Source organism: Cryptomeria japonica, chromosome 2 (genome assembly GCF_030272615.1).
Source record: "Cryptomeria japonica chromosome 2, Sugi_1.0, whole genome shotgun sequence".
NCBI classification, from domain to species: Eukaryota; Viridiplantae; Streptophyta; class Pinopsida; order Cupressales; family Cupressaceae; genus Cryptomeria; species Cryptomeria japonica.
The window spans coordinates 92508581-92532651 of record NC_081406.1 but is presented as its reverse complement, the minus strand read 5'-3'; the positions used below and the strand labels follow the sequence as shown (position 1 = coordinate 92532651).

Below are 24071 nucleotides of genomic sequence, written 5' to 3'. Positions count from 1 at the left end.
GTTTTGGATAATATAAAAATCTGGTGAAGTTAAAAACTTTGAAAATCTTGAAAATTTGAAAGATAGTATTTTTTAGCAATATAATACGTGATGAATGTGTAATTGCAGAATTGGACTGTCCTGTATGATGCATGTGAGTACTTCTTTGTTGTGAGGTAGTTTTTCTGCAGTGAATTTAAAGAGAGTAAAAATTAAGTTTTGTTTAAGATGTGAAAGGAACTTAAGAGTATTTATGTAATGTGAAAAGGATTTACCTGATCTTTTTTCATGGAAAGTTGTCTTTGCAGTGAAGAGAACCTGAAAGTCGGGATGGGTGTTAGAGAGAGAAGGCAATAAATGTAGAATTGAATAAAAGGTACAGATTCAAAACCTTGAGAAAGCATACCCTGAACAAAGTAAGAAGCCTGCAAGGTGACATTGAGAATTCAATAGATTGAATGAGCAAGCAAGGTTTACATACCGTGAAACCAATGATGTAGTTGGATGTGATGGTATTCTTTACTGAAAGCTTATTTATTGAATGAAAATAATTTGAAGGTGTAAAGGAATGGTGTAATGATAAACAGTGAGCAAAGAGAGGTACATTGAGCAAAGAATAGGTACTTTGGAGTCTGAAAACAAATAATACAAGAATCTACTTTACAAATTCAAACCTTTCATTGCTTGCAATAGACATCATAGCCTTGGAAATTGGTTGCAAACTGCAAGTAGTGACAGTGACAAACAATTAAGTAATAGAAACAAAGCAGGAACCCTGCAAGCACATGGTAGCAGAAAATAAACAGACTATAAAGAAAAGGCAATACGAAACAATTATTTTTTAAGTAAAACGGAACCTTACCTTGCAACTTCAAACCATTAACGGTGTTAAGCTCACAAGGAAGCCCAGTAAAATAGTCACTAGGAGAAGCAAACGTAACTAGCAAAATACTTGCAATGAGAAAACAAGTCACCAATTTATGCGAATATTGCCAGAGTGAAAATTGCAGAGTGAAATGTTGGCAATAAAGAACATTGCGGTTCATGCATAGTGTCAAGAACAAAACAATTAAAGACATCATCTCTTGGGATATGTGGAAATTTGCAGAGCCAAAAATGTGGACCAAAGTATTGTTGACAACAACAAAACAAATTAGATTTTATGGTACTATCAGCAAAGTAAAATATTTGTAACTTAAACTAGAATTTAATTAACAACAGAATTGTCAAATTGCAAATACCTGTGAAAGTGAATAGAGAGGTTGGAGAGTGAAAGTAGTCACGTCCACAAACAGTGAAATAACATAACCAAAGTAATAATCCTACAGTCTGCATTGGTGCGCATCAGTGGGGACAAAAAGATTAAAACAAAGTTATAAACTTAAATGAATAAACATCTGTAAATAGCAAAACCGAACCTTGGAAGTACACAAATCGATTTAAAGAGTGGCAGAGTGAGGGAACATAAGCACAAATAAATGTGTAAAATTGAATAGGTCTGTTGCACACTAGAAGTGGTGAAAACTGTGAACAGTTAGAGAACATGAACAAAGCAAGATACTTGAAAGTAGAGGACATAAAATCTAAAGAGTGTTACATACCTTTAAATTATTGAACTTGGTGTATTGGATTTTTTTTGTTTTGAAAGGTAATGTTCATAAAGTGTAAAACCTGTAAAATGGAAGAGGTGCAGTTAAAGAAGAATGTTGTATTAGTGCATTATTAGTTAATATTAAAATTATTGAAGAAGTGAAATGGCAGAGAGAATATTGTACTAGTACATGAAATGTAGGGAATCGTTGAATAGCGAGCAGGTGTTATGTGTGTACCTTTTTCATTACAGGCTTCGGGGATGCAAAAGTGCTCTAGACTTCCACAGTCATTCATTGTGTTGTTGATCATGTAAAGTAGAAATATTGTTTTTTGTTGATACATTGAATAGAAGAGATTCAATACATGAAAACATAATCAAGATTTGATTCGCATACCTGATTATGTTTCATCTGCAGGTATGCTTGTTCTATGTTGTGTGAAAGTTGCAGCAAGCGAGCTTCCTCTATCTTTCGAAGTACTGTTGATGTTGCACCTTTCAATCGGGAGTACCTTTGGTAGTGAAGTCTAGTTGTATACGTAGATGTTCAATTGCTTTTAGTCTTCAAAGGGTTGTGAATGTTAGGCCTTGTTTCTCTGTTTTTCCGATGTCAACTGTGGCAAAGTCTAATGTCAACCCCTGTAATTTGTGAATTATAATGCCCCATGCCATTGCCAGTGGAATTTGTGTTCAATTTCCTCTAGTAATTGGTGCAATTGGGACATGTTTTGCATTTTGTGGATCCCATGAAGGGCTAGTATAATGTTTGAAAAGAACAACAACATATTTTGGCAAATCAGGTGGTTTTGAACTTGGATCGTAGACAATTTGTTTGATCTGGCCCAAAGCACCATTTACAAGGCCAACTTCTATCCATAAATTTGCAATAAGCATAATTTCCTGGTCTATAGAAAGAAGAATTTCAAATGCTAGTTGTTCTTCTTGGTGTGCCTTCTTATCTCTTTGATGTGTGATGATTATTGTTGCATGTGCAATGGGCGAGTGCAATTGTGTTAACATTTTTATGTTGTGTGCACTTGAAGCTGCATTTGTTGCAAACAAATGCTTCTGTTGGTTGAAGTGATTATTCTCATCAAGTGTCAAAGCATGGGTTGACCGCAACTGGAGGGATTCCCAATCTATTTGCAATGGTGTTGAGTTGCGGATGTTAAGTAATATTTCACAGAATCTTATGTGTGAAGAACTCGTGCCTTGTTGACGAAATGGAATATCCAAGGTGACAACAGTATTGAATGTGTGCCATAGAGCTAGTGCCATTGAGTGCGATGCATATAATGGCCTATCCATAACTGGTGGAAGCTGTGCAAGATCACCAACCAAAATGACTAAGATACCTGCAAATGATTCATGTTGTCTACTGGGGAAAGGTTCTCACAATCTTTTATCAATCTTAATGAGTAACTAAGGGCCAACAAAGCTCATTTCATCTATTAAAATGTAATGTAAGTGTTTGCATTGTTCTTGAAACATTAATAGAGAATGGCCTGTTAAGGGTTTGTATTCTTGAATGGGTATACGAAGGGTAGCATGGATTGTGGTTGCTTGGATATTATATGCAGAGACACCTGCTGGTGCTAGTACAAGCAAAGGGCATTGTGCATGTTCTATATTTGAATTTAACTGTCTACATATGCAGTCAATTAGAAATGATTTTCCAGTACCTGCAGTGCCTTGAATGATTAATCGTAATGGTGAAGAATGTAGGTTGTGTTCAGCATGAGTTTTAATAATATCAAGTGCAATCATTTGGTTTCGTGCAAGCTCATAGTTAGTAGGTGCATTTAAATGCGGGTTGGCAAGACTGTGGGATGCTTGTCTTTTCTCTGTTAAAATAAAGTTAAATGCTTTTGAATGCAGTGGTTCATCAGGTATAGAAGCAGTCCAATCAAACTGTAGATCAAAATCACGTTTGCCAAGCAGTTGAAGAGTAGCAACGTTGAAGTTATTTGATGCCCCCATTTGTGACAAAAACTCCCATTCGTATAGTCCTTCTTGAGTTGATTGATGAATATCTTCTATTTGTAGCTCTTCACCATTTTCTATGGTAATGTGTTCTTCAAAACCATTTACATGCCAACGAATGTAATCTGTACTTTGAAGATGTTTCCAATTTATGATAATTTCTTTAGGTGTGCTCCCTATATGTAGAGGAATAATTCAAAATGGTTTGTAAAGAAGCAATTCAGTCCAACAGAAACTTTCAAAACTGTTGTCCTCTTCTAAAGGTAATGATTTGTGTTGTGGGTAGACATTTACAATTGCGGGTAGCTTTCTTTTCATCCATTTACATGATTTACGGTGGTCAGAGTATGTATATAGCTGGGTTGAACGAAGCAAAGTGAGGTTTGCTAATTCTGGTGGTCGGTTCATGTAGTTTGAGGTGTAAGATATCATCGTTTGAGTTTGTTCATCACAATTAGCTATGCGCTGGAAGATTCTTTTACCAACATTCAGTGTTACAAATTGGCGTGTACAAGATATCAATGGGAGTTTAAGCAGCATGTGACAAGTTTCTTGTGCGCTAATGTCCCTATCAGCAACTATTCCCATGAGCAACCTTTGGTATGCCAAGAGGATTGTATCATCTGAATTTGCCAATTCAACTATATGTTTCAAGATATCAATATAGCTTTCTGACTTTTGTTTAGTTTTTGATGCATACTTTGAAATATATTGTAGAACTACTTTTTTGGAGTAGACAGGCTGACAATCAACATTTTCACTCCATATGGCGAGCATTGTAGGATTATGTACATTTAGGCGGGTATCATTCCTTGCTGGTTTGTATGATGGGTTATTGTTCTGGTCTAATATTAGTGAGGAGTCAGGTTGTTCAGGCCAAGGAGCTTTGCATCGGCATTGAAGGATTGATTTTTTTTTCCTCAAGCAGGTAGACTCTAAACACTTCGTATGTCATTGAATAGCATTGAGCAACTCAGTGTAATCAGTACAAGGATCTGATTTGGATATGATCTCTGTATCTGCAAGGCATGGATCTAAAATTGCAAGCATATATTGCCTGTTCAAGCGAGCCTCTTCAGAATGTAGATTCCATGCTGTGATGTACTGGTCAAAGAAGTGTTTAATTGATTGGATATTTGCATGATATAACCAGTCAAGGTTATCAACATTTGGTGATTGTGCTAACCAAAGGAAGCCATGTATATGTGCAGATCCTTGGTGTTGCCATTCATATCTGTACCAGTGGTCAATAGATTTCAATTCTTTGACAATGACTTCATCACGAAAGATTTGAAATCTTAAGTGTAAGTACAAAGCTGTAATGTGAGGATTATTGCTTAAAGTTTTGGTAAATTATCTTCTATTGTTAGGTGTTGTAGCTGACTTTGACTTTGGCAATAACTTATGCAAGTCTAGCCATTTTGTGTCAGCTAAGCTTAAGGTGAAGAATAGTGTAGGTGAACCTAACCGTTCTATCATTGATGTAAGGTCACATCGGGACTTGCTCCAAAATGTCCAGGTACCACGCAATGAGGCTGCATATCGCATGATGTGATTTGGTAATTCACTTGAAGGTGTGTTCTGCAAGTATTCCTTTAAACCATAAAGATTTTGTGGAAGACTATCTTGTAGATTAGTCTTAATGAAGACAGAAGCTGATTGCTGGGATCGGTGTCTCATCATGAGATTGTAGATATAATATCTAAAGCTAACATGTTGCCCAAATCTTTGATCATAGTATTTGATCAAGTGCAAAGCATATTCATGTAAATGCACTTGCTTTGCTCTTTGTTGTAGTGGTAAAGCAATTCCAGTAGGGAAAAGCGTTGGGAATGCCATGGAAAGGAGGCCCTCAGTATTGTACTCATTGATAGGTGTTGCACTAATTTTTGGCCAAGGAATAACATTGTTGATGCTGTTATCTAAATGGAGGATGTTTTTGATTGCATCAAGTTCAGGTATTAATGATGGTAGTTGTGGGATAAATGAGGAAGTATTCTCTCTGGTTTGTTCCTCGTTATCAATATTCGGTAGAATAGAGGTATCTTCAACAACATCTTCTTGCAGGGAATACACTGCATGCAGCAGCTCTGTAATGTCAGTGTTATGCTCTGGCAATAGAAGCACTGCATCTGGATCAATGACTACATCCTTGTAGTATTGATCATGTTTCATTTTGTAAGTCAATGCATTCATGACGTGAAATCTATTCACGTAACAGTCATAAGTTAAACCTTGCAAATTAGTTCTACGGACAATTAAAATTTCTAACTGGTTAATATGGCGAGGTAATGTTATTGCAATATCAGAAATATCTTGTGGGAAGTTTATTGTATGGCTAGAATATTTGTATTGGCCTCCCCTTGCATGTGTTACTTGTAAAACAGGGGAAATTCTTGATATGAGCATTTCTTCTACTTGAGAGAGAGACTTTAAAATAGAAGGTTGCTCACCTGGGTCCATATTGTTTGATAATGAGAAGCGGTGGAGGCCTTTTTCACCATAACATCTCATGCACACAACTACATGATTGACTTTTTTAATAGTCATGGCCACATACATTTCTTTGCAAATAGAACATGGTTGTGTCATCTCCAACATATCAATCTTTTTGCGGAAATTAGACAATGTATTTTGAAATGAAGCAGCCTTCATAGCAAGTTCAGGAGCAATAGAAAATGTTTGATTGAGATTAATTTTCTCAACATCATTGTTTTTTGTTTCTAATAACTTTCCTGTGTTATTGGAAGATCTATGAAGTGCATGACGCTTCAGTTTTAATTTCTTGGAGATATCGCCTCTGTTCTTTGCATAATAAGTTCTATTGGTCTGGCTTCTCTTCAATTTGATAAAATCAATTTCTTGAGGGCAAGGCTGGATAGATATCTAATATTTGAAAGAGAGCATAGGTATGTCAGAATTTTCATAACTGAAGGTAGTTAACTTTGAAGCATGTATGAAGAATGTATGAGAATTGAAAATTCCTTCATGTATGGTTATGTGATTTTAGAGGATTTGTTGTGTATGTAAGTTGCTTTTGTTGTGTTTATTTGTATCTCTAACGATTTGTTGTGTTGTGTTGTTGCTCTCCTCGACTCAACTTATATGTCTAGCTTTTTATATACTTGTAAATGACTTTAGTTGAAATCTGTGGGTTGTGGGAAGTCATAAATTGACTTTGTAGTGTTGTACTGCGTAAACAAGTTGTTGTTAGCAACTTAGTTTTTCAAAAGGTAGTATTGTCATATAGGTATGCGTTATATATAGTAATTTTTGATACATACACATGTATGTATACATGTACACATGTATATACACATATGAATTAAATATTTGAAGTGTTGCATACAAACATATGCACATATATAACTACACATGTATATATCACAAAAATTGACACTATGAACAATAATAGTATATATATATATATATATATATATATATATATATATATATATATATATATATATTTGTTGTTCTTAGCTGTTTTGTGTTTTGAAAAGCATGATTGTAATATAGGTATGCACAACTATAGTAAATTCTGATGCATACAAATGTATGTACACATATACACATGTACATATACATATAATTTAAAAAATCAAAGTTTTGTATATGAACATATGCACATATATAACTACACGTGTATTTCAAAAAAACTATAACTATGAATACTTATATATAGTTATGTATATTCTTATATAGAAAGATATTAGACCAGAAAAAGAACAATATACGTGCATATATGTATATTTTATTTGCAAATAACATAGTGTCAACACATTTAAAAGTAATAAGTATGACTGAAAGTAACTTATGTCAAGAGGAAAAACTTTCAAAGAGATAATTGGCAGATGTAAGAAATGTCCATATAGATATTTATAGAAGCACACTTGTTTCTGTTAAACGTAATTGTTTGTATAGGTAAAAGTATTAAAGATGAAAATTAGCTAATAGTATAATTGTATTGTAAACTACAAAGTTTAATAATTAGAAAAGATGTGTTATAATTTTAAGTCTTTGTACTTAGGTAGCTAATTTCTACAAGCAGTGCATGGCACTCAGCTTTGAAGTCAACAGGAGCAAATTTATTGACCGTCACTTTCATCTTGGATTCTGAATTGTATGTCTCAGTAGAAACCAACAGTGTGAATGAATAGTAACGTGACAGTACTGCCTTGATCACTGAGGAAAGTGTCTTTGTTGTTGTTGCATCATTTTGTAGTGCATAGAGCTGTCTTGCAGTTTTGTGTAGCAAGTGATTCCCACCCTCATCAAATGCAGTGGCCCATAGAGTACCTGTGGAATCTTGCAACTTTAGAGGCAAGAGGTAACTATAATTATAGTCTTGCATACTCATTTGACATCTAGAGCAGAACCAAGAATCATCAGCTTCCTGTGTACATTTTTTCTTGCAAGGCCTTCCATTGATTATCAGTGGGCAAGCTGTGTAATAGAAATTTTGGTCATTAGCGTTGACAAAGCATAGACCAGCTAGCAATGTTGTCTAAATTGTTTTTGGTTTGATGCTCATCCACTCACGGATTGAATAAATTGTCATTCTAGTATATTTGCCATCTATGTGGATAGTTTCTGCAACAAAGGGTCCTTTCCTCTTAATGTTAGAAGCTCTGCTTCTAGAAAACTTGGGTTGATATGTAATGTTGTTGCAGTTGTTATGTTTACAAGCTTCCCATTGAAATAGCCAACACGAGCATTACGTAAAGCAAGGATAATCACACTATCATTGGTCAACATATTTTTCAATTCCAAGCCCTTTTGTTCTGCCATTGGGCCCCATAAGTTGATGTCAATTGTTGAACTAGATAGATCATTAATTTTCACCACACCTTTTTGTGTTTGACTGCCATCTTTCCTGTGAATAGGAATGATATCTCCAACATATAGAACAAGACCAATTATGTCAACCAGTGTGTTATTTGTTAGTTGAAACAATTCACTAATGGGCGTGAAAGGAGGACTTTGTTGATCTGCTTGTTCTTCGTTGGTGCAGCATTTTACTATGGATGTATCAAACAAGGTGATTTCTAAATGACTGTTTAGTTGTTATACCTTGCATTTGCCTCCTTAACAGATCCTTTTGAAATAATATAATGTGAACCTATGTCCACACGGTTAGAGTGTAACTTAGCTATCTCATCAAAACATGTAATTCTAATTTCAGAACCATCACAATCAACAATGTCAAAGCTAAAGACATGGCCATTTTTGGTGGCTGTGCTATATGCCTTAATAGGTCGTTTATGAGTAACTCTCCCTTTGATTGTCCATTTATTTTGGTATGGATTCAAAGTTTTGATAGGACTTATATTTTCAGAAGTTGTTGTTTGTGGGGATGGCAATTCAGTTGCAAACTGAAGTGACCGTTTAGATGTTGATGGTCTGTCCTCAGACATAATTTCTGGTTGTTGTTCTTTGAATATATATTCTGGTTTACCAAAGAATGGGCAATCACTTTGTTTCACTTCCAGACTAAGTATTACAATAGTCCTGTGAAAACAAAAGACTTCTTCTTAAATTACTGTTAATTATACATAAACGAAATTAAAAAAAGCTGAAACATATTGTATTTAATAATCATAGTTGATTTCCTACCTTGTGTTCCATATGTATCGACATGTATAGCTCGATAACTGGACTATTGTGCCTATTTTTAGAATATCTGAATCTATCAGGGTAGCATATTTAGAAGGCAAGATTGCCAACTGCGTGTATTTGCCATCAGATAACACTAATTTATGTCTGTTAGTATCATATGTGTTGTTCTGCATTTTCTGAAATGACAAAACTTGTAGCAATGTTGAAGGAAGGTCATCCCCAACATTGATAGATTGAATTGCAAAAGGGGTAGGGACATACTCTTGGTTTTTTGCCTACAAAAAATAATATGAATATAGAGGATTTAATTTTAATGGGAAGCAGCTCATATATTTCCTTACTTGTTAATGTAAAGCTTGTGTTAGTAAACTATGTAATCAAGCTATGGTATGTATATAGTATGCATCTACTTTTGTACTATGCTATGAAAAAAGGATGCATGTGGTAATGAAAAGGATGGTATGCAAAAGAGCAATGAACTGTCCAAAAAAAGAGCATAAAAGCTTTCTATATTGAAAAGCTTTGATAATTTAGCTTACCAAATTATCAATAGTGGAGGCTCTATGGATTCAGAGGTAGCTGCTGAAGATGCCATTGTGCATATATACCTTTTGAGAATTAAAAGTAAATTATAAGCATGATGAATTGTAGTTCTTAAATCAGAATACAATCACAAGATGATGTAAGCTTATCAAAGGTATATATGCACAAGTAGAGTAAAATTAACTGAGCATAGAGTAATGTTGCTACAATTTATTTTTTGTTTCAAATGCTAGTGAATTGATCATAATGTGATTGAAACATGCATTGAAAGCGATAATTGGTCATATGTTGATAAGCTCAAAAAAAATTAAATATGACATAATGATTTATATATTTGAGAGAATATTAGCAAAATATGAGTTTATCTGATCAAAGATCTTTCAAAATACGAGATGGTTCTATCTGTTTTGAATGTTAACCAAAATATGAATGTAACTTTTCAAATATTGAATAATTTCAACAACATAGGATCAACCCAAGCAGCCCATCCGAGGTCATTATCACTCCATTTAAATAGTTTGTCTCCCAATGTGAAAATAACTGTTGGATCAAGTAATTGTTCAGTACTTGGTATTGGAAAAGGTGTTACTTCAATACTATGTATGGTTGTTACAGCACTAGAAGATGTAGAGAGGTTGATTGTTGTTTGCTTTGGTGATTTATGTTCATAGTGGGCAATGATCTTTCTGAGATTACTCTTTAACTTGTTGCTTTCTTGCAACATGCTTTCAATTACATTGTTGATGTCCTCTGTTGCTTTCAAACTCGTATCCATTGTTGAAATTTAATTGTGTTAGTGTGGTTGTTTTCTGTTTGAATGATAGATTGGAAATGCATTACTAAAAAAAGTGAACATACAAGAATAATACAGCAAATCTTTAAGTAGATCACATTTTTTTTTGTGAATCATGATGAATTTACTATTAACAAACTCTAAAAACTTGTAATAATTAGGGCAATACATTAAGTTTTGTAAATTGTCTAATGACTCAACTTACAAAGCTTTCACTCTGTGAAAGAAGGGTTTAGTTGCATTTATTTTAGAGTATGTGTGTATATATATCCATGTGTATATATACAAGTATACATGTGTATATTAGTGTACATAGATGTGTGCATATACATTTGATATATATACATATATATCTATATTTATCTTTGAGACTAAAAGCCTTCATGTGCACAGAGTTAGTTATTTGATTTGCGTTACGCTGGGCAAATATTTTGTCAACCAATGTTGTCTTGTGGTCATCTGTGTGCGTGGGCTTTGTTGCCAAAGCGATGTTGTCTTTAATGATTTCATCTCAAGGTTGTGCATGAATGTTGACATTCTTTATGGCTGCTTGCAACCTTAAAATCTAATTTGTTTTGTTGTTGTCAACAATATTTTGCTTTGCATTTTTTGGTGTGGAAATTTCCACATAAGGTTATTACCTTTTGTTCTCTTTGTGACTGTTTTATGCTTTGTTTCTCAAGGGATGTTGTCTTTAATGATGTTTTTAATGATTTTGTCCTCAAGGCTATGCATGACTGTCAACGTTCTTTATGGCTCTTTGCAACCTTAAAATGGAATTTCTTTTATTGTTGTTGCCAATATTTCGCTCTGCAATTTTCGCTTTGGAAATGTTCGCATAGATTGTTGGGTTTTGTTCTCATTCTGATTATTTTGGTGGTTACATTTGGTTCTCGTTGTGACTATTTTATTGGGCTTCCTTGTGAGTTTGACACTGTTAATGGTTTGAAATTGCAAGGTAAGGTTTCAGTTTATTTAAATATGTCTTTGTTTTGTATTGCATTTTTTTTATAGCTTGTTTAGTTTCTCCTTCCGTGTGCTTGCAGGCTTGCTGCTTTCTTTCTGTTCACTAACTATTTGTGGGTGTCACTACTTCTAGTTTGGAAGCAATTTTCAAGGTTGTTCTCTCTGTTGTTTAATTGTTTGTGGACATGCCTACTTGCAATTTGGAAGGCATTTTTCAGGCTGTTTTGTGAGTTTCACGGTCTGCATGAATTGAATTTGCAATTTAAGTTCCACCGGTTGCAACCATAAAATGTAATATGTTTTATTGTTGTAAGCTTTATTTCAGTCTGCTAATTTTTCACATGGATTTGTATATAGAGGTGCAGTTAAGGTTTCTTCTGGTTGTGCCAGTTTTATTCAACTCCTTTATGACCTGCACGACTTCAATGCTTTGATGTTGTTGCAGGATTGTTTGTTTGTTTATGTTATTTAGGTTTGTTTATGTTGTTTAACTATTTGTGGCTATGCCTACTTCAAGTTTAATTGTTGTGGACAATATTTCACTGTGCAAATGTTCGTATAAGGCAGTATATAGTTATGGAGTTAGGTTTTGTTGTGGATATGATAGTTTTATATGGTTTCTTCATGAGGTTCATGCCATGAATGGTTTGAATTTGGATGGTAAGTTTGGTTTTTATTTAAAGTCTTTTTTGTTTTGTAATGCAATTTTTTTATGGTCTACCTATTTCCTTCTTTCGTCTGCTTGCAAGTTTAGGTATGAGTATTTACTGCTCTGTGCACACGAAGGTTTTTATTCAGTAAGATAAATTGATATGTATATGCACATCATGTTTATATATTTGAACATGTATATATATAATTGCATTTGTATAGGCATACATACATGTATATATATATAGATTTATATAGAAGTATTCAGACTGTAAAAATTCCTTTATGCTTGCAAGCTTGCTACTTTGTTTATGTTATTTAACTATTTGTGGACGTGACTACTTTTAGATTACAACATAGGGTACCGTATGTACATATACATACGCACATGCCTATATGTACATACATGCATATATATATGCATACATGTGTGTATTGATATACATGTATACATGCGTACACATACATGTATGTATATATATGTACACATGTGTATGCACATATACATATATCAGTACTTCAATGTGTTCTAATATATATATATATATACTTTGTTTATGTTTTTTAACTGTTTGTGCACGTCACTACATTTAGACTATAGAACAAACACTTTAATAACATAACCAAAGTACTTGTAGGCTTGCTACTTTGTTTATGTTATGCAACTATTTGTGGAGGTGACTACTTTCAGAGTGCAACATAGAGTACCCTATGTATATATACATACGCAGATGGTTGTATGTACATACATGCATATATATATGTGTACATGTGTGTATTGATATACATGTATACATGTGTATGCACATATACATATATCAGTACTTGAATGTGTTCTAAAATATATATATATATACACTTTGTTTATGTTTTTTAACTGTTTGTGGACATGACTACATTTAGACTACAGTGTAGTCTTATATCAACAAATCTTAGACAGTTTACAATAGAGCTATTCAAACAGAGATTTAATAAAAGTGTATATACACATGTATATATATACGTACATGTCTGTACGCACATATATATATATATATACTCTAACAATTTGTCAATCTTTGCACACATAAAGAACATTGACAATCATGCACAGCCTTGGGAACAAAATCATTAAAGACAGCGTTGTTTGAGAAACAGAGCACATGCATGGAGATGGCCACAACAAAATATTCTTTAAGCTATTAAAATAGAACAAACACTTTAATAACATAACCAAAGTACTTGTAGGCTTGCTACTTTGTTTATGTTATTTAACTATTTGTGGACGTGACTACTTTCACACTACAACATAGAGCACCCTATGTACATATACAAACAGAGATTTAATAAAAGTGTATACACACACACACACACACACACACACACACACACAGATATATATATATATATATATATATATATATATATATATATATACTGTAACAATTTCATAATCTCTGCACACATAAAGAACGTTGACAACCATGCACAGCCTTGGGAGTAAAATCATTAAAGACAGCATTGTTTGAGAAACAGACCACATGCATGGAGATGAGCACAGCAAAACATTCTTGACAACAACAAAACAAATTAGATTTTAGGGTTCTAAGCAGCAAACTAAAACACTTCTAACATAGGCCAGAATTTCATTAGTAACAGAATGGTGAAAAGCTAAATACCTCTCAAAGTGAATAGAGACGATGGAGACTGAAAGTAATCACGTCCACAAAGATTTAAATAACATAACCAAAGTAACAATCCTGCAAGCACAGCATACCCAAAAATAAGGATGGTATGAAACAATGCATTACAAATTTTGAAAAGTTTAAAAACAAAATAAACAAGTACCTGGAAATGTAAAACCATTAACGCCAACAAGCTCAGAAACAAGCCCAATAAAACACTCCGCATTGGTGCACATCATCAGAGATGAAAAGATTAAAACAAAGTAAAAAAATTAAATGAATAAATATCTGCAAATAGCAAAACCGAAGTAAAACCCTACTACACGAAATCGAGAAATAACCAGACTATAGAAAAATCCATTACAAAACAAAAAAGAATCTATAGAACTTACCTTGCAAATTCAAACCATTCACTCAGAGTGACAATAAAACTGGGAAATAAGCAGAGTCTAGAAAAATGCAATACAAAAAAAAAAAAGAATCTAACTAAAAGCAGAGCTCACCTTGCAAATTCAAACCATTCACTCAAAGCGACAACAAAACCTAATGCAACAACTATATCGAAAGCAATGTGAAATTGCCTAGCAAACTGGCAGTAGTCACGGCCACAAATAGTTAAATAACATAGACAAAGTAACACCCCTGCAAGCAGAGGCAAGGAGGAAATAAGAAGACTATAATAAAAAAGCATTACAAAACCCAAAAAGAATTTAATAAAATCAATGCTTACCTTAACAATTCAAACGATTCACGGCCGACGACTATATGCAACCTTATGCGAATATTTGAAGACTGAAACATTGCCGACAACAACAAAACCAATTAGAATTTAGGATTCAAAGGGCCCATAAAGAATCTAAATAAAACGGGAACTTACCTTGCAATTTCAATAGTCACGACCACAAACAGTTAAATAACATAAACAAACAAACAACCCTGCAAGCACATCAAAGCATTCAAGGCATAAAGCTCATAAAGGAGCGGAATAAAACAGGCACAACCAAAACAAAACCTAACTACACCACTATATACAAACGCATGTGAAAATTTGCAGAGCGAAATAAGGCTTACAAGAATAAAACAAATGGCAGAACTTACCTTGCAAATTCAAAGCAAGTACGCCGTGAAAGTCACAAACCAGCCTTGAAAATGGCTTTGAAAGTGCAAGTAGCCACGCCCACGAACATTTAAAGAACATAAACAAACCGACAATTCTGCAAGCACACAAAAGGGAAAAATAATACAAAAAACTACCTTGCTAATTCAAAGCTTTCATGGCCTGGAACTCACAGAACAACCTGTAAAATTGCTTGCAAACTCGAAGGAGCGACACCCACAAACAGTTAAGCAACACAAACAAAGGAGCAACCCTGCAAGCACACGGAAGCAAGAAATAAAGAGGCTATAAACAAAACTTGCAACTTTAAACCATTAACGGTGTCAAGATCAGAAGGAAGCCCAGCAAAATACTCAGAATGCGAAGCAAACGTAACCACTAAAACAGTAAAAACGAGAACAAAACCCAACAATCTATGCCAACATTTCCAGAGCGAAAATTGCAGAGCGAACATTTGCAGAGCGAAATGCAGATTTAAAAAAAACAGAACCTTACCTTCCAACTTCAAACCATTAACGGTGTCAACCTCAGAAGCAAGCCCAGTAAAATACTCACAAAACAGTGAAAATGAGAACATTACCCAACAATCTATGCGAACATTTGCAGAGAGAAAATTGTAGACCGAAATATTCGAAGCAAACCCAACAATCTATGCGAACATTTCCAGAGCGAAAATTGCAGAGGCAAACATTCGGACAAAACCCAACAATCTATGCGAACATTTCCAGAGCGAAAATTGCAAAGCGAAATATTGGCAACAACAACAAAACAAACTACATTTTAGGGTTGCAAACATGCATAAAGAACGTCGTCATTCGTGCACAGCCTTGAGGACAAAATCATTAAAGACATCATTAAAGGCAGCGCCCTTTGGGAAACAGACCGCACGCACCGGAGACCACGCACGCACCAGAGGATTACTGCCGCCGGCAAGACATTCCGGCGGCCGCTGGAATGTCTTGCAATATTCCGAACCCTTTCCCCCACTAAAAGCCTATCGGCTTAAAAATGGTAATCCTCATTGCACATATAAATAAATTGATATACATATTACCATAAAAACTTATTGAAACCATAGCAAGTGACTTACCTTAAGATTATACATCCTTTCAACCACGGCAATGAGGAAAAATGGACAAAATTCGTGGGAAAAATATTACCAAACCCTAACAATTTGTTTTAATAAGATGGAATATATTTTCCATGGCCACGTCACGAGACAAGCAAAAACGGAAAATAATCCACATGTAAAATTTAATTCCCAACGTAAAGCAGTCAAATACGAAATAGATGCAATCATCAAAGTGATATTTTGTTTTATCCAAATAAAGTTTCATTTATTAGATGACTGTCAAATCAAAACCTACCAATCACAACAATGTGACATGATATTCTTTACCATCTTCTTAGGCAATCGATAAAGAATCCCATGCATGAAAAGTTAAAATTAACCCAAAAAATCAAAGTTTGATCGAGTGAAAAAGGAATGCGGTCTCTGTAAATCAGAATCTTTAGTGTTAACTTGTAACAAGTGCAATTAAGAATATATGAAGATGGCGACACCCAAACAGTCTATCATCATTACCTACTACGACTTGAATAGTGAATTGAACCATTTCCGCCAATTCTCCCTAGGATAGATGTTAACAATACAATTTTGAGTGTGACGTTAATTCTCTATTGGCCTGCAACACATGACTCGTCATAAGTGGACGAAGAACACCAATTTGCGCTTTGCAATTTTTCTCAAAGAAAGGAAGATTCCAGAGTTATGACTTGCTGCCGACAAATGTCTTCTGCCGACAAATTGTAATCCATGCAAGGCATTGTCACTAGAAAAAGAAGTCCATGACGAATAACGAATTGCTTTTGATTTTAGAAATACACATCACCCAACGAAATACAACTTTAACCCGAATCGGTAGACTTAATGCCCAAAAGAAAAATACTTTACCCCTCTATCAAACAACATATGCCATTTTTCGTACTCTTCAATAGAGAGAGGTTTCTTATATAAACCCGCATGCCATCGAACATTTCCATACAGTCTTGTAGAGCCAATCCCAAGCCTGACATCTCAGTTAGGCCAAGTGGAGAGAAGTTATCTTTCCATGTATTTTTGTTTTGATTCAAGGTTCTGAGGTAGTGTGGTTTATAGTACAATGGGCTCGGTGAATGTAAACCATGATGAGCTCAATGGTAGATCAGAGCAACCCGCGAGGCGCAAGAGTAGTAAGAGAATTCTCGGTACCGTATTGGCTTCTGTATTGATAGTCGGTGCCGTTATCTTCCTCGCAGTTGGAGTTCATGGGCATGATAAAGAGGGAGACAATCATGTGAGAACAAATCATTTGGGATGGGGGAATTCGACGTCAGATGCCGTGAAAGAGGCGTGCAGCAGCACTCTTCATCCTGAATTGTGTGTCTCCAGTATCTTAAGTTTTGGCGGGCTTTCCAGTCAATCGGGTTCCACGGAGATTGTGAATGCTGCTGTGAGTGTGGGCGTTTTGGCGGTGGAGAAAGTGATGGCCCACGTTCGCAGTCTTTATCGCCCCGACCTCGACTTCACGCAGCGCACCGCTCTGCAAGACTGCATGGAGTTGTTCGATGACACTTTGGACCAGCTCAATGGCACGCTATCCCATCTGCACAACATTTCATTTTGGTCCATGCCAAAACACGGTGCTGAAATGCAGACACTGCTGAGTGCGGCCATGACAAACCAGTACACGTGCCTCGAGGGTTTGCAACTCTCCAAAGGAAATCTCGAACAGGACATGAATGGTCCACTGAGCTACGTGTCGAATTTGGTGAGCAATTCTCTTGCCATGGTTGGTAATCTATCTGACAAAGCAAATCAAGCCCTGGGCCATGCGGATTCGCTTTCCAATCGCCGGCGCCGTCTGTTGTCGGAGCATTTCATTGCATCTGACGAGGAGGGTTTCCCGTCGTGGATGTCGGCGGAAGATCGACGGGTTTTACGGGCTCCTGCCCGTATGATCAGGATTGACGCTGTGGTTGCCGGGGATGGGAGCGAGCATCATAGTAGCATTCAGGCGGCTGTGAATGCAGCTCCTGCGAAGAGCAAGACGAGATATGTGATCCATGTAAAAGCAGGGGTGTATGAGGAGAACGTGGAGATACCCAAAAGCAAGCACAATCTCATGTTCATTGGAGATGGCAAAGGTGTGACCGTCGTTACCGGTAGTCGAAACGTTCAGGATGGCTACACAATGTATCGTTCTGCAACTGTTGGTGAGTCGTCCTTTCCTCTGTAAATAGCAAAAGGATTCATCACATTGGATATCGCTGTTTTCAATTAGAAATGCAACGCTGTATTGGTAAGTAATCGAACTCGTAGAATTAACTTGAATATCTATAACCTTCGACAGTAGATTGTGCTTAATCAAGTATTCTAATGTGGTTTAAATTACACATATTAAGTTTTGCTTTTAAATTTAAAAATGTTAAATATTCACTTTTAAAATTAAAAACGTTAAATATTCATTTTTAAGTTTAATATGTTGCTTAATGTGTGATTTAAGATTGACCCTTCTATAGTAATCTCTTTAGATTTTGTAGAACAGCACTATAAATATTGTTAGAAACACAGGTTAGAAAATGTACCTCCTTATATTCATACAAGTTCTGAGAGTCCAATGGAATATAAACTTCATTTTTTATTTAGGTTTGATTATTAAATATTTCTCGAAATAGATCAAGTTTTCCAAACGCCTTTCAAATTTGACATAAACATACACACTTACTCTCTCCATCCATTTGTCTTAGATGTCTTGTTAGGTATAAGTCCCATTCATTTGTCCCAAAAAAAATTAAGAAAATATTTGACTCATAAGAGAAGAGAAATTTATTCCAACCAAAATAAGAAAATAAAATCTATTTCATTTTAACTTTTTTAAGTTATTTATATTTTTAATTAAAATTAAATTTAAATGATTTTTTTAATTATTTTATCAAATGTTATAAATTTTAAACATTGATTCTATAATTTATATAAACTATAATCTTAAAAATAGATAATTATTTGCATGTATAAATTCATTTGATATCAAATAATATAGAATCATTTTAATTAAATTTATATTACTATATATTAATTATTTAAGATTAAATATAAATAACTAATAGCTATATTCCTTCTATTTGCACATTATTGTTGTCTCATTTCTTAATAATTTACACATATTTGAAATAAATATACCCCATTCTATACAATACTTTATTATTTTCTAATCTATATTAAACTTAATAGAAATATATTGTATAAAATTATTATATGATACTTAATAATTTTTTTAAAATTTAACAATAAAATTAATTTATTGAAACTTTATGAATTTTTTAATTTCAATTTAAAAAATGAATTAATATTGTTAAATAATTTAAAAATATTTTGTTGATGTAAGCATCAATATGAAATCAATAGAAAAGATAAAGAGTCACAATTTAGAATTCTATATTAGTTTTTCTTTTGAAATTCAATTTTAGGTATCTTTCAATTTTGAGTATCCACTATGAGAACCCAATTTAACTAATAAAATATAATTCCTTCAACAATAATTATTGTAATTAATAAAACTGAATCAAATAATTAATTAAAGATTTTTAAGACATCAAAATCTTAAAAATTAAAATATTTTAATTGCTTTCAATTGTTAAAGTAAAAATAGCTATCATGGGAATTTTAGTTGGCTACTGTATAACTATGTTTTGTGCTCTATTGTATTTTTGTGTTGATTTCAATCTCAATTATTTTGAATAGATTAAATCAGGGTAGGCCCTAACCTTTACATAACAACAAAAAACTAGCAACAAAAATCAAGGGCTTATGAGGACTGAGGGCTAAAGACCAGGATGCCTAATGCCAAAAAGGAAGAAAACTCAGCAGGCATCCAACACTACAAACTAAATCTAGACTACAAAAAAGCATAACTAACAAACCTAAAAAATAGAACAAAACACACCCCCACAAAAGGCATGAACCAATGGCTTACCTGGTTGGGGACATCACCAACTTCCTATATGGCTTATATCTTTAGCTTACTCTAAAAAGGAGAGCCTTTTGGTAGATCCTTTCCTCGAGGAGATAGCCAAGGAATATGGGGTTGCCTTCACCTTTGACATAGACGTCTCCTACCCAGTGGTAGTGGAGGACTCCAAATTGCACCTCTTTTATGCTTGCCTCCTCTCAATTTCTTCTTGTATGGCTTGGTGACCAGCAAAGTTCTTCTCAGTCATCTCCATATTTTGAGTAATCATATCCTCCATTTTTCTTTTCATAGACACCTGATTTTCATGCAAAGCCTCAATTGCGTCCACCAAATCCTAAGTATCATTTCCCTAGTTCATTTTTTCACGGAATCCCTTGACAACCTTCTCCAAACCTTCCCATTTGTCAAACGTTTTGACAAATTTACCAACCACCATCCAAACTCTCTGGTCCTTGTCATCCATTTCCCAACTCGATGCTCTTGAAAGGCCTCATGTCTGTTGATTTTCTTCCTAGCCACCTCAAATTCCCCAAAAAGCCAACGGATGACAGATTCATGTTTATTGTCAATCTCAACTATTAATGATATGTTAATATCACTATTTATCTAATTTTTCAATCCAAAATATGTGGCTTGTAACTCCCATGACAGCTTTTCAAAAGAAAATTACGGCCTTGATATATACACACAAACTTTATTAATTCCTACGTCATAATTTTCAGAAGATATTTTTTGAATTCCAACTTCAATTTTCTTTTCCCCTTCTAATCTAGGAGTGAAGTTCACGTCTCATACTGGCATATTAATTGAATAAACGTAGAGTAATCTCATGCTGTGATATTAATTGAATAAACATACAGTTATCTCTTCTTGGGACAGCTCGAAAGAAACTGAACCCTATAATTTGGAATGAACATTGCAGCTGTGAGAGGAACGCGATTCATTGCTCGCGACATGACCTTCCAGAACACGGCAGGACCAGCCAAACACCAGGCGGTGGCCCTTCGCGTGGGATCAGATATGTCGGCAATCTACAGGTGTAGTATTAAGGGATTCCAGGACACCCTTTACGTCCACTCCCTTCGCCAATTCTTCCGCGATTGTGACATCCATGGCACTGTAGACTTCATCTGTGGCAATGCGGCAGTGGTTCTTCAGAACAGTAATATCCTGGCGCGTAGGCCGTTGTCACAGCAAAAAATAACGTACACTGCTCAGAGCAGAGTGGACCCAAATCAGAACAGCGGCATCTCTATTCACAACTGCAAGGTGACAGCAGACCCTGACTTTGCTGCCGTGAAAAGTTCGTTCGAGGCTTTTCTGGGAAGGCCATGGAGACAATATTCTCGTACTGTAATAATGCAGTCTTACCTGGGTGATTTCATTCATCCTGCCGGCTGGTATGAATGGACCGGAAACTTTGCATTGGATACGCTCTATTATGGAGAATACATGAATGACGGCCCTGGCTCTCGTACTGCAAATAGAGTAAAATGGCGGGGCTACCATGTCATTACGACATCGGGGGAAGCAAGCCGGTTTACTGTGGGTCAATTCATACAAGGAAATTCGTGGTTGCCATCTACAGGTGTTCAGTATTCTTCAGGTCTTATATAATTAACTGCAACGTAAGAAATTGTGTGCGTAACTTATAAGAAGTGTTTGCTTTCATTTGATTTGCCACCTTTATAGTATGTTCAGAGGTTAATGTTTGACCTAATTTCAAGTATGGAGTATAATAGGTTTTGGTTGGCTTATTTGTTCCTTTCTGGACAATTCAATTTGGTTCTTCAGAAGGGATGGATGACTTCTAATGAATAATTTCATTATTATTTTCCAAATGAGAGAATGTGTTGAAATTTATCTGTTCATGCATGTAAAGAACATATTTGTGACTAAATTTTTTACACCAAGCTTTCCCTTACCCTTCAATATTAAGAGATGATAAGCGTTGATTTAGAAAGCATTTCAAATAGAACTAAAAGGCTTATGGGAAATACCATTTAATGGATTCTAATGTAACCCATGGAAGATTCATTCCTCATAATTGTGACCGGTCCATCCATTTTATAACTAAACGAAAGCTTGATTAAAGCTTGAACTTTTGAAAGATTAACCTCTAGAGTAACTATGAATATGGAGTTTTTAAATCATTAAAATATGGTTTAGTATTAAAAGGAAAGGGGTAATTTAGTTAATGTGATATAAGTGGGTATTAGTGATTAGGATTTGTAAAAAGAGATAAGTTGTTTAAAAGAGGTATTTCAAATTTTTTACACATTATTCACATTAGAGGAATTTTTTTAATTATGTTAATCTTGTCAATATAATGAAACATTTTTTTTTAAACAACACAATTTTATATTATGTGAGAATTTCGTAATTCTAAAGGCTCCTACTTAACCTCAATTCATATATTTAACAAAGGAAACAATGGTCACATTTAGGTCATGCATGTTCAATACATCCTATCAAGTTTCCTAAAATCAATTATGGACACATTTTGGTAATGTCATGATCCTGCCTGTAATAATCACCAAGAATTATTAAAATCCTTTTATTATAATTTTTAAAAAAAATGTATAGTGTAAGTGAGATATATGTTATTAAGGGGATTCACTGTTTGAGTTGGCATAATAAGAATTATGGGATTGAAATGAACAAGTACTTTTAATTCAAAACTTTCTATAAATTGATATATTTGTCATAACTCATCTAAATTTTCTATGTCAATGCTTTAATTTATACTCTATGAAAGCATGTATTATGTCAATTTTTTATTAAGTGAATCCCCTAAGTTTGAAACATGGTTCAAAATTATAGAGCTTAAATTAGTTATATGACCTAAATATGCCATCAAATAATTGATAGGGGTAAACGAACATCATATCTATAAAAAATATTTTAAAATGTCAAAAAAAAATCTTGTGAAATTATATCCTCCTTAAAGAAACTGTTGCCATTTGGCATAAGTGATGCAAATCAAGTGGTGCATTTGAAGTTCGATGACTACACCGATAAAGGATATAAGTCTGTTTGTGATGAAGAGATTGAGATTCTATGAATAGATGACATGATTCAGTTATTTGTGTTGTCATTGATGTCAACTGATGTTCCTAATGTTTTGTTTTGTCATCTAAGTGATTTGGTTTACCGAAAGACTGGGTTTACCAGTAGAGAACCAAAGCCTATGAAATAGGACTTTAACTGGTAAAACAGAGTTGTTTTGATTGGATCGGTCAATTGGCGATGGTTGGTGATTTGCGGTTTGGATGGTGAACTTGTATCATGGAAAGGTGTATGTGACCAGAACCGAAACTTGTGATGATTACCGAAAGGTTTGTTTCAAATTTCTAATGAATTTTTGCTAAGGTTTTAGTAGGGTTTAAGGACCAGTGATTAAATCCTCAAACCAGTAATGATTTTTGTTATGACTAGTCTACATCAAGTTGGTAACACGACACAACCCGCGCGAAAGATTGGGTAGCTATTTTGGTGCGATTCAAGGAATATTTTCTTGGGAATCAGTGAAACACATAGTAGAGTGTTTTGTGGATACAGATCGGATTTCCGTGATGGGTTATGATCAACCAACGGTTAACATTGCATTGTAATTTGTTGTAATTATCTGTATAACGATCTATGATGATGTCTTCTGATCTAATTGTAAATTCAATATGTAATAAGGGTTTTGTGGCTGACCTAGTTGAGATGGCTATTTATGTTGACACAGTTGATGTTCATCATGTCGGTGGTCTTAAAGAATGTGTTAAGCCGTCCAATTAAAGTGTGAGATCTACTTAAGATTTGCAGAGTGTTGTGTATAATTGGATCTGATCAAGCAAGTAGAGAAGTGCAAGTAGCATATCATTATTTCACTGTTGTTCCCTAATAGTTGCAGCGGGTTAAATCCCTTAACTGGGTAGGTCCTAATAGGCCTAAAACATTTAATTCCCCTAACAGGGCAGCTCTCAAAAGAGTGTTAAATCCTCTCACGAGGTTGATCCTAACAGATCATCAAGCTCCTAACCGGGTTGCAAGGCAAATCCCCTAACCAGGTGACTCCTAATAGGGTCTTCTCCTAACTGGGTGTATTGTAAGCTCCTAACAGGGCTAAGCTCCTAACAGGGTGTACTTCGAAAGATTACAAATA

At 34.7% G+C, this 24071-nt stretch overlaps 1 protein-coding gene across 1 annotated transcript; it reads left to right on the top strand.

Annotated features, from left to right (window-relative positions):
- Positions 1–16965: 16965 nt before the first annotated feature.
- On the top strand, positions 16966–21633 carry LOC131078802 (pectinesterase). Its single transcript, XM_058016565.2, has 2 exons — positions 16966–18161; positions 20841–21633. The coding sequence occupies exons 1-2, from the start codon at positions 17069–17071 to the stop codon at positions 21533–21535; spliced, it is 1788 nt and encodes a 595-aa protein (XP_057872548.2). The 5' UTR covers positions 16966–17068; the 3' UTR covers positions 21536–21633.
- The last annotated feature ends 2438 nt before the right edge of the window (positions 21634–24071 follow it).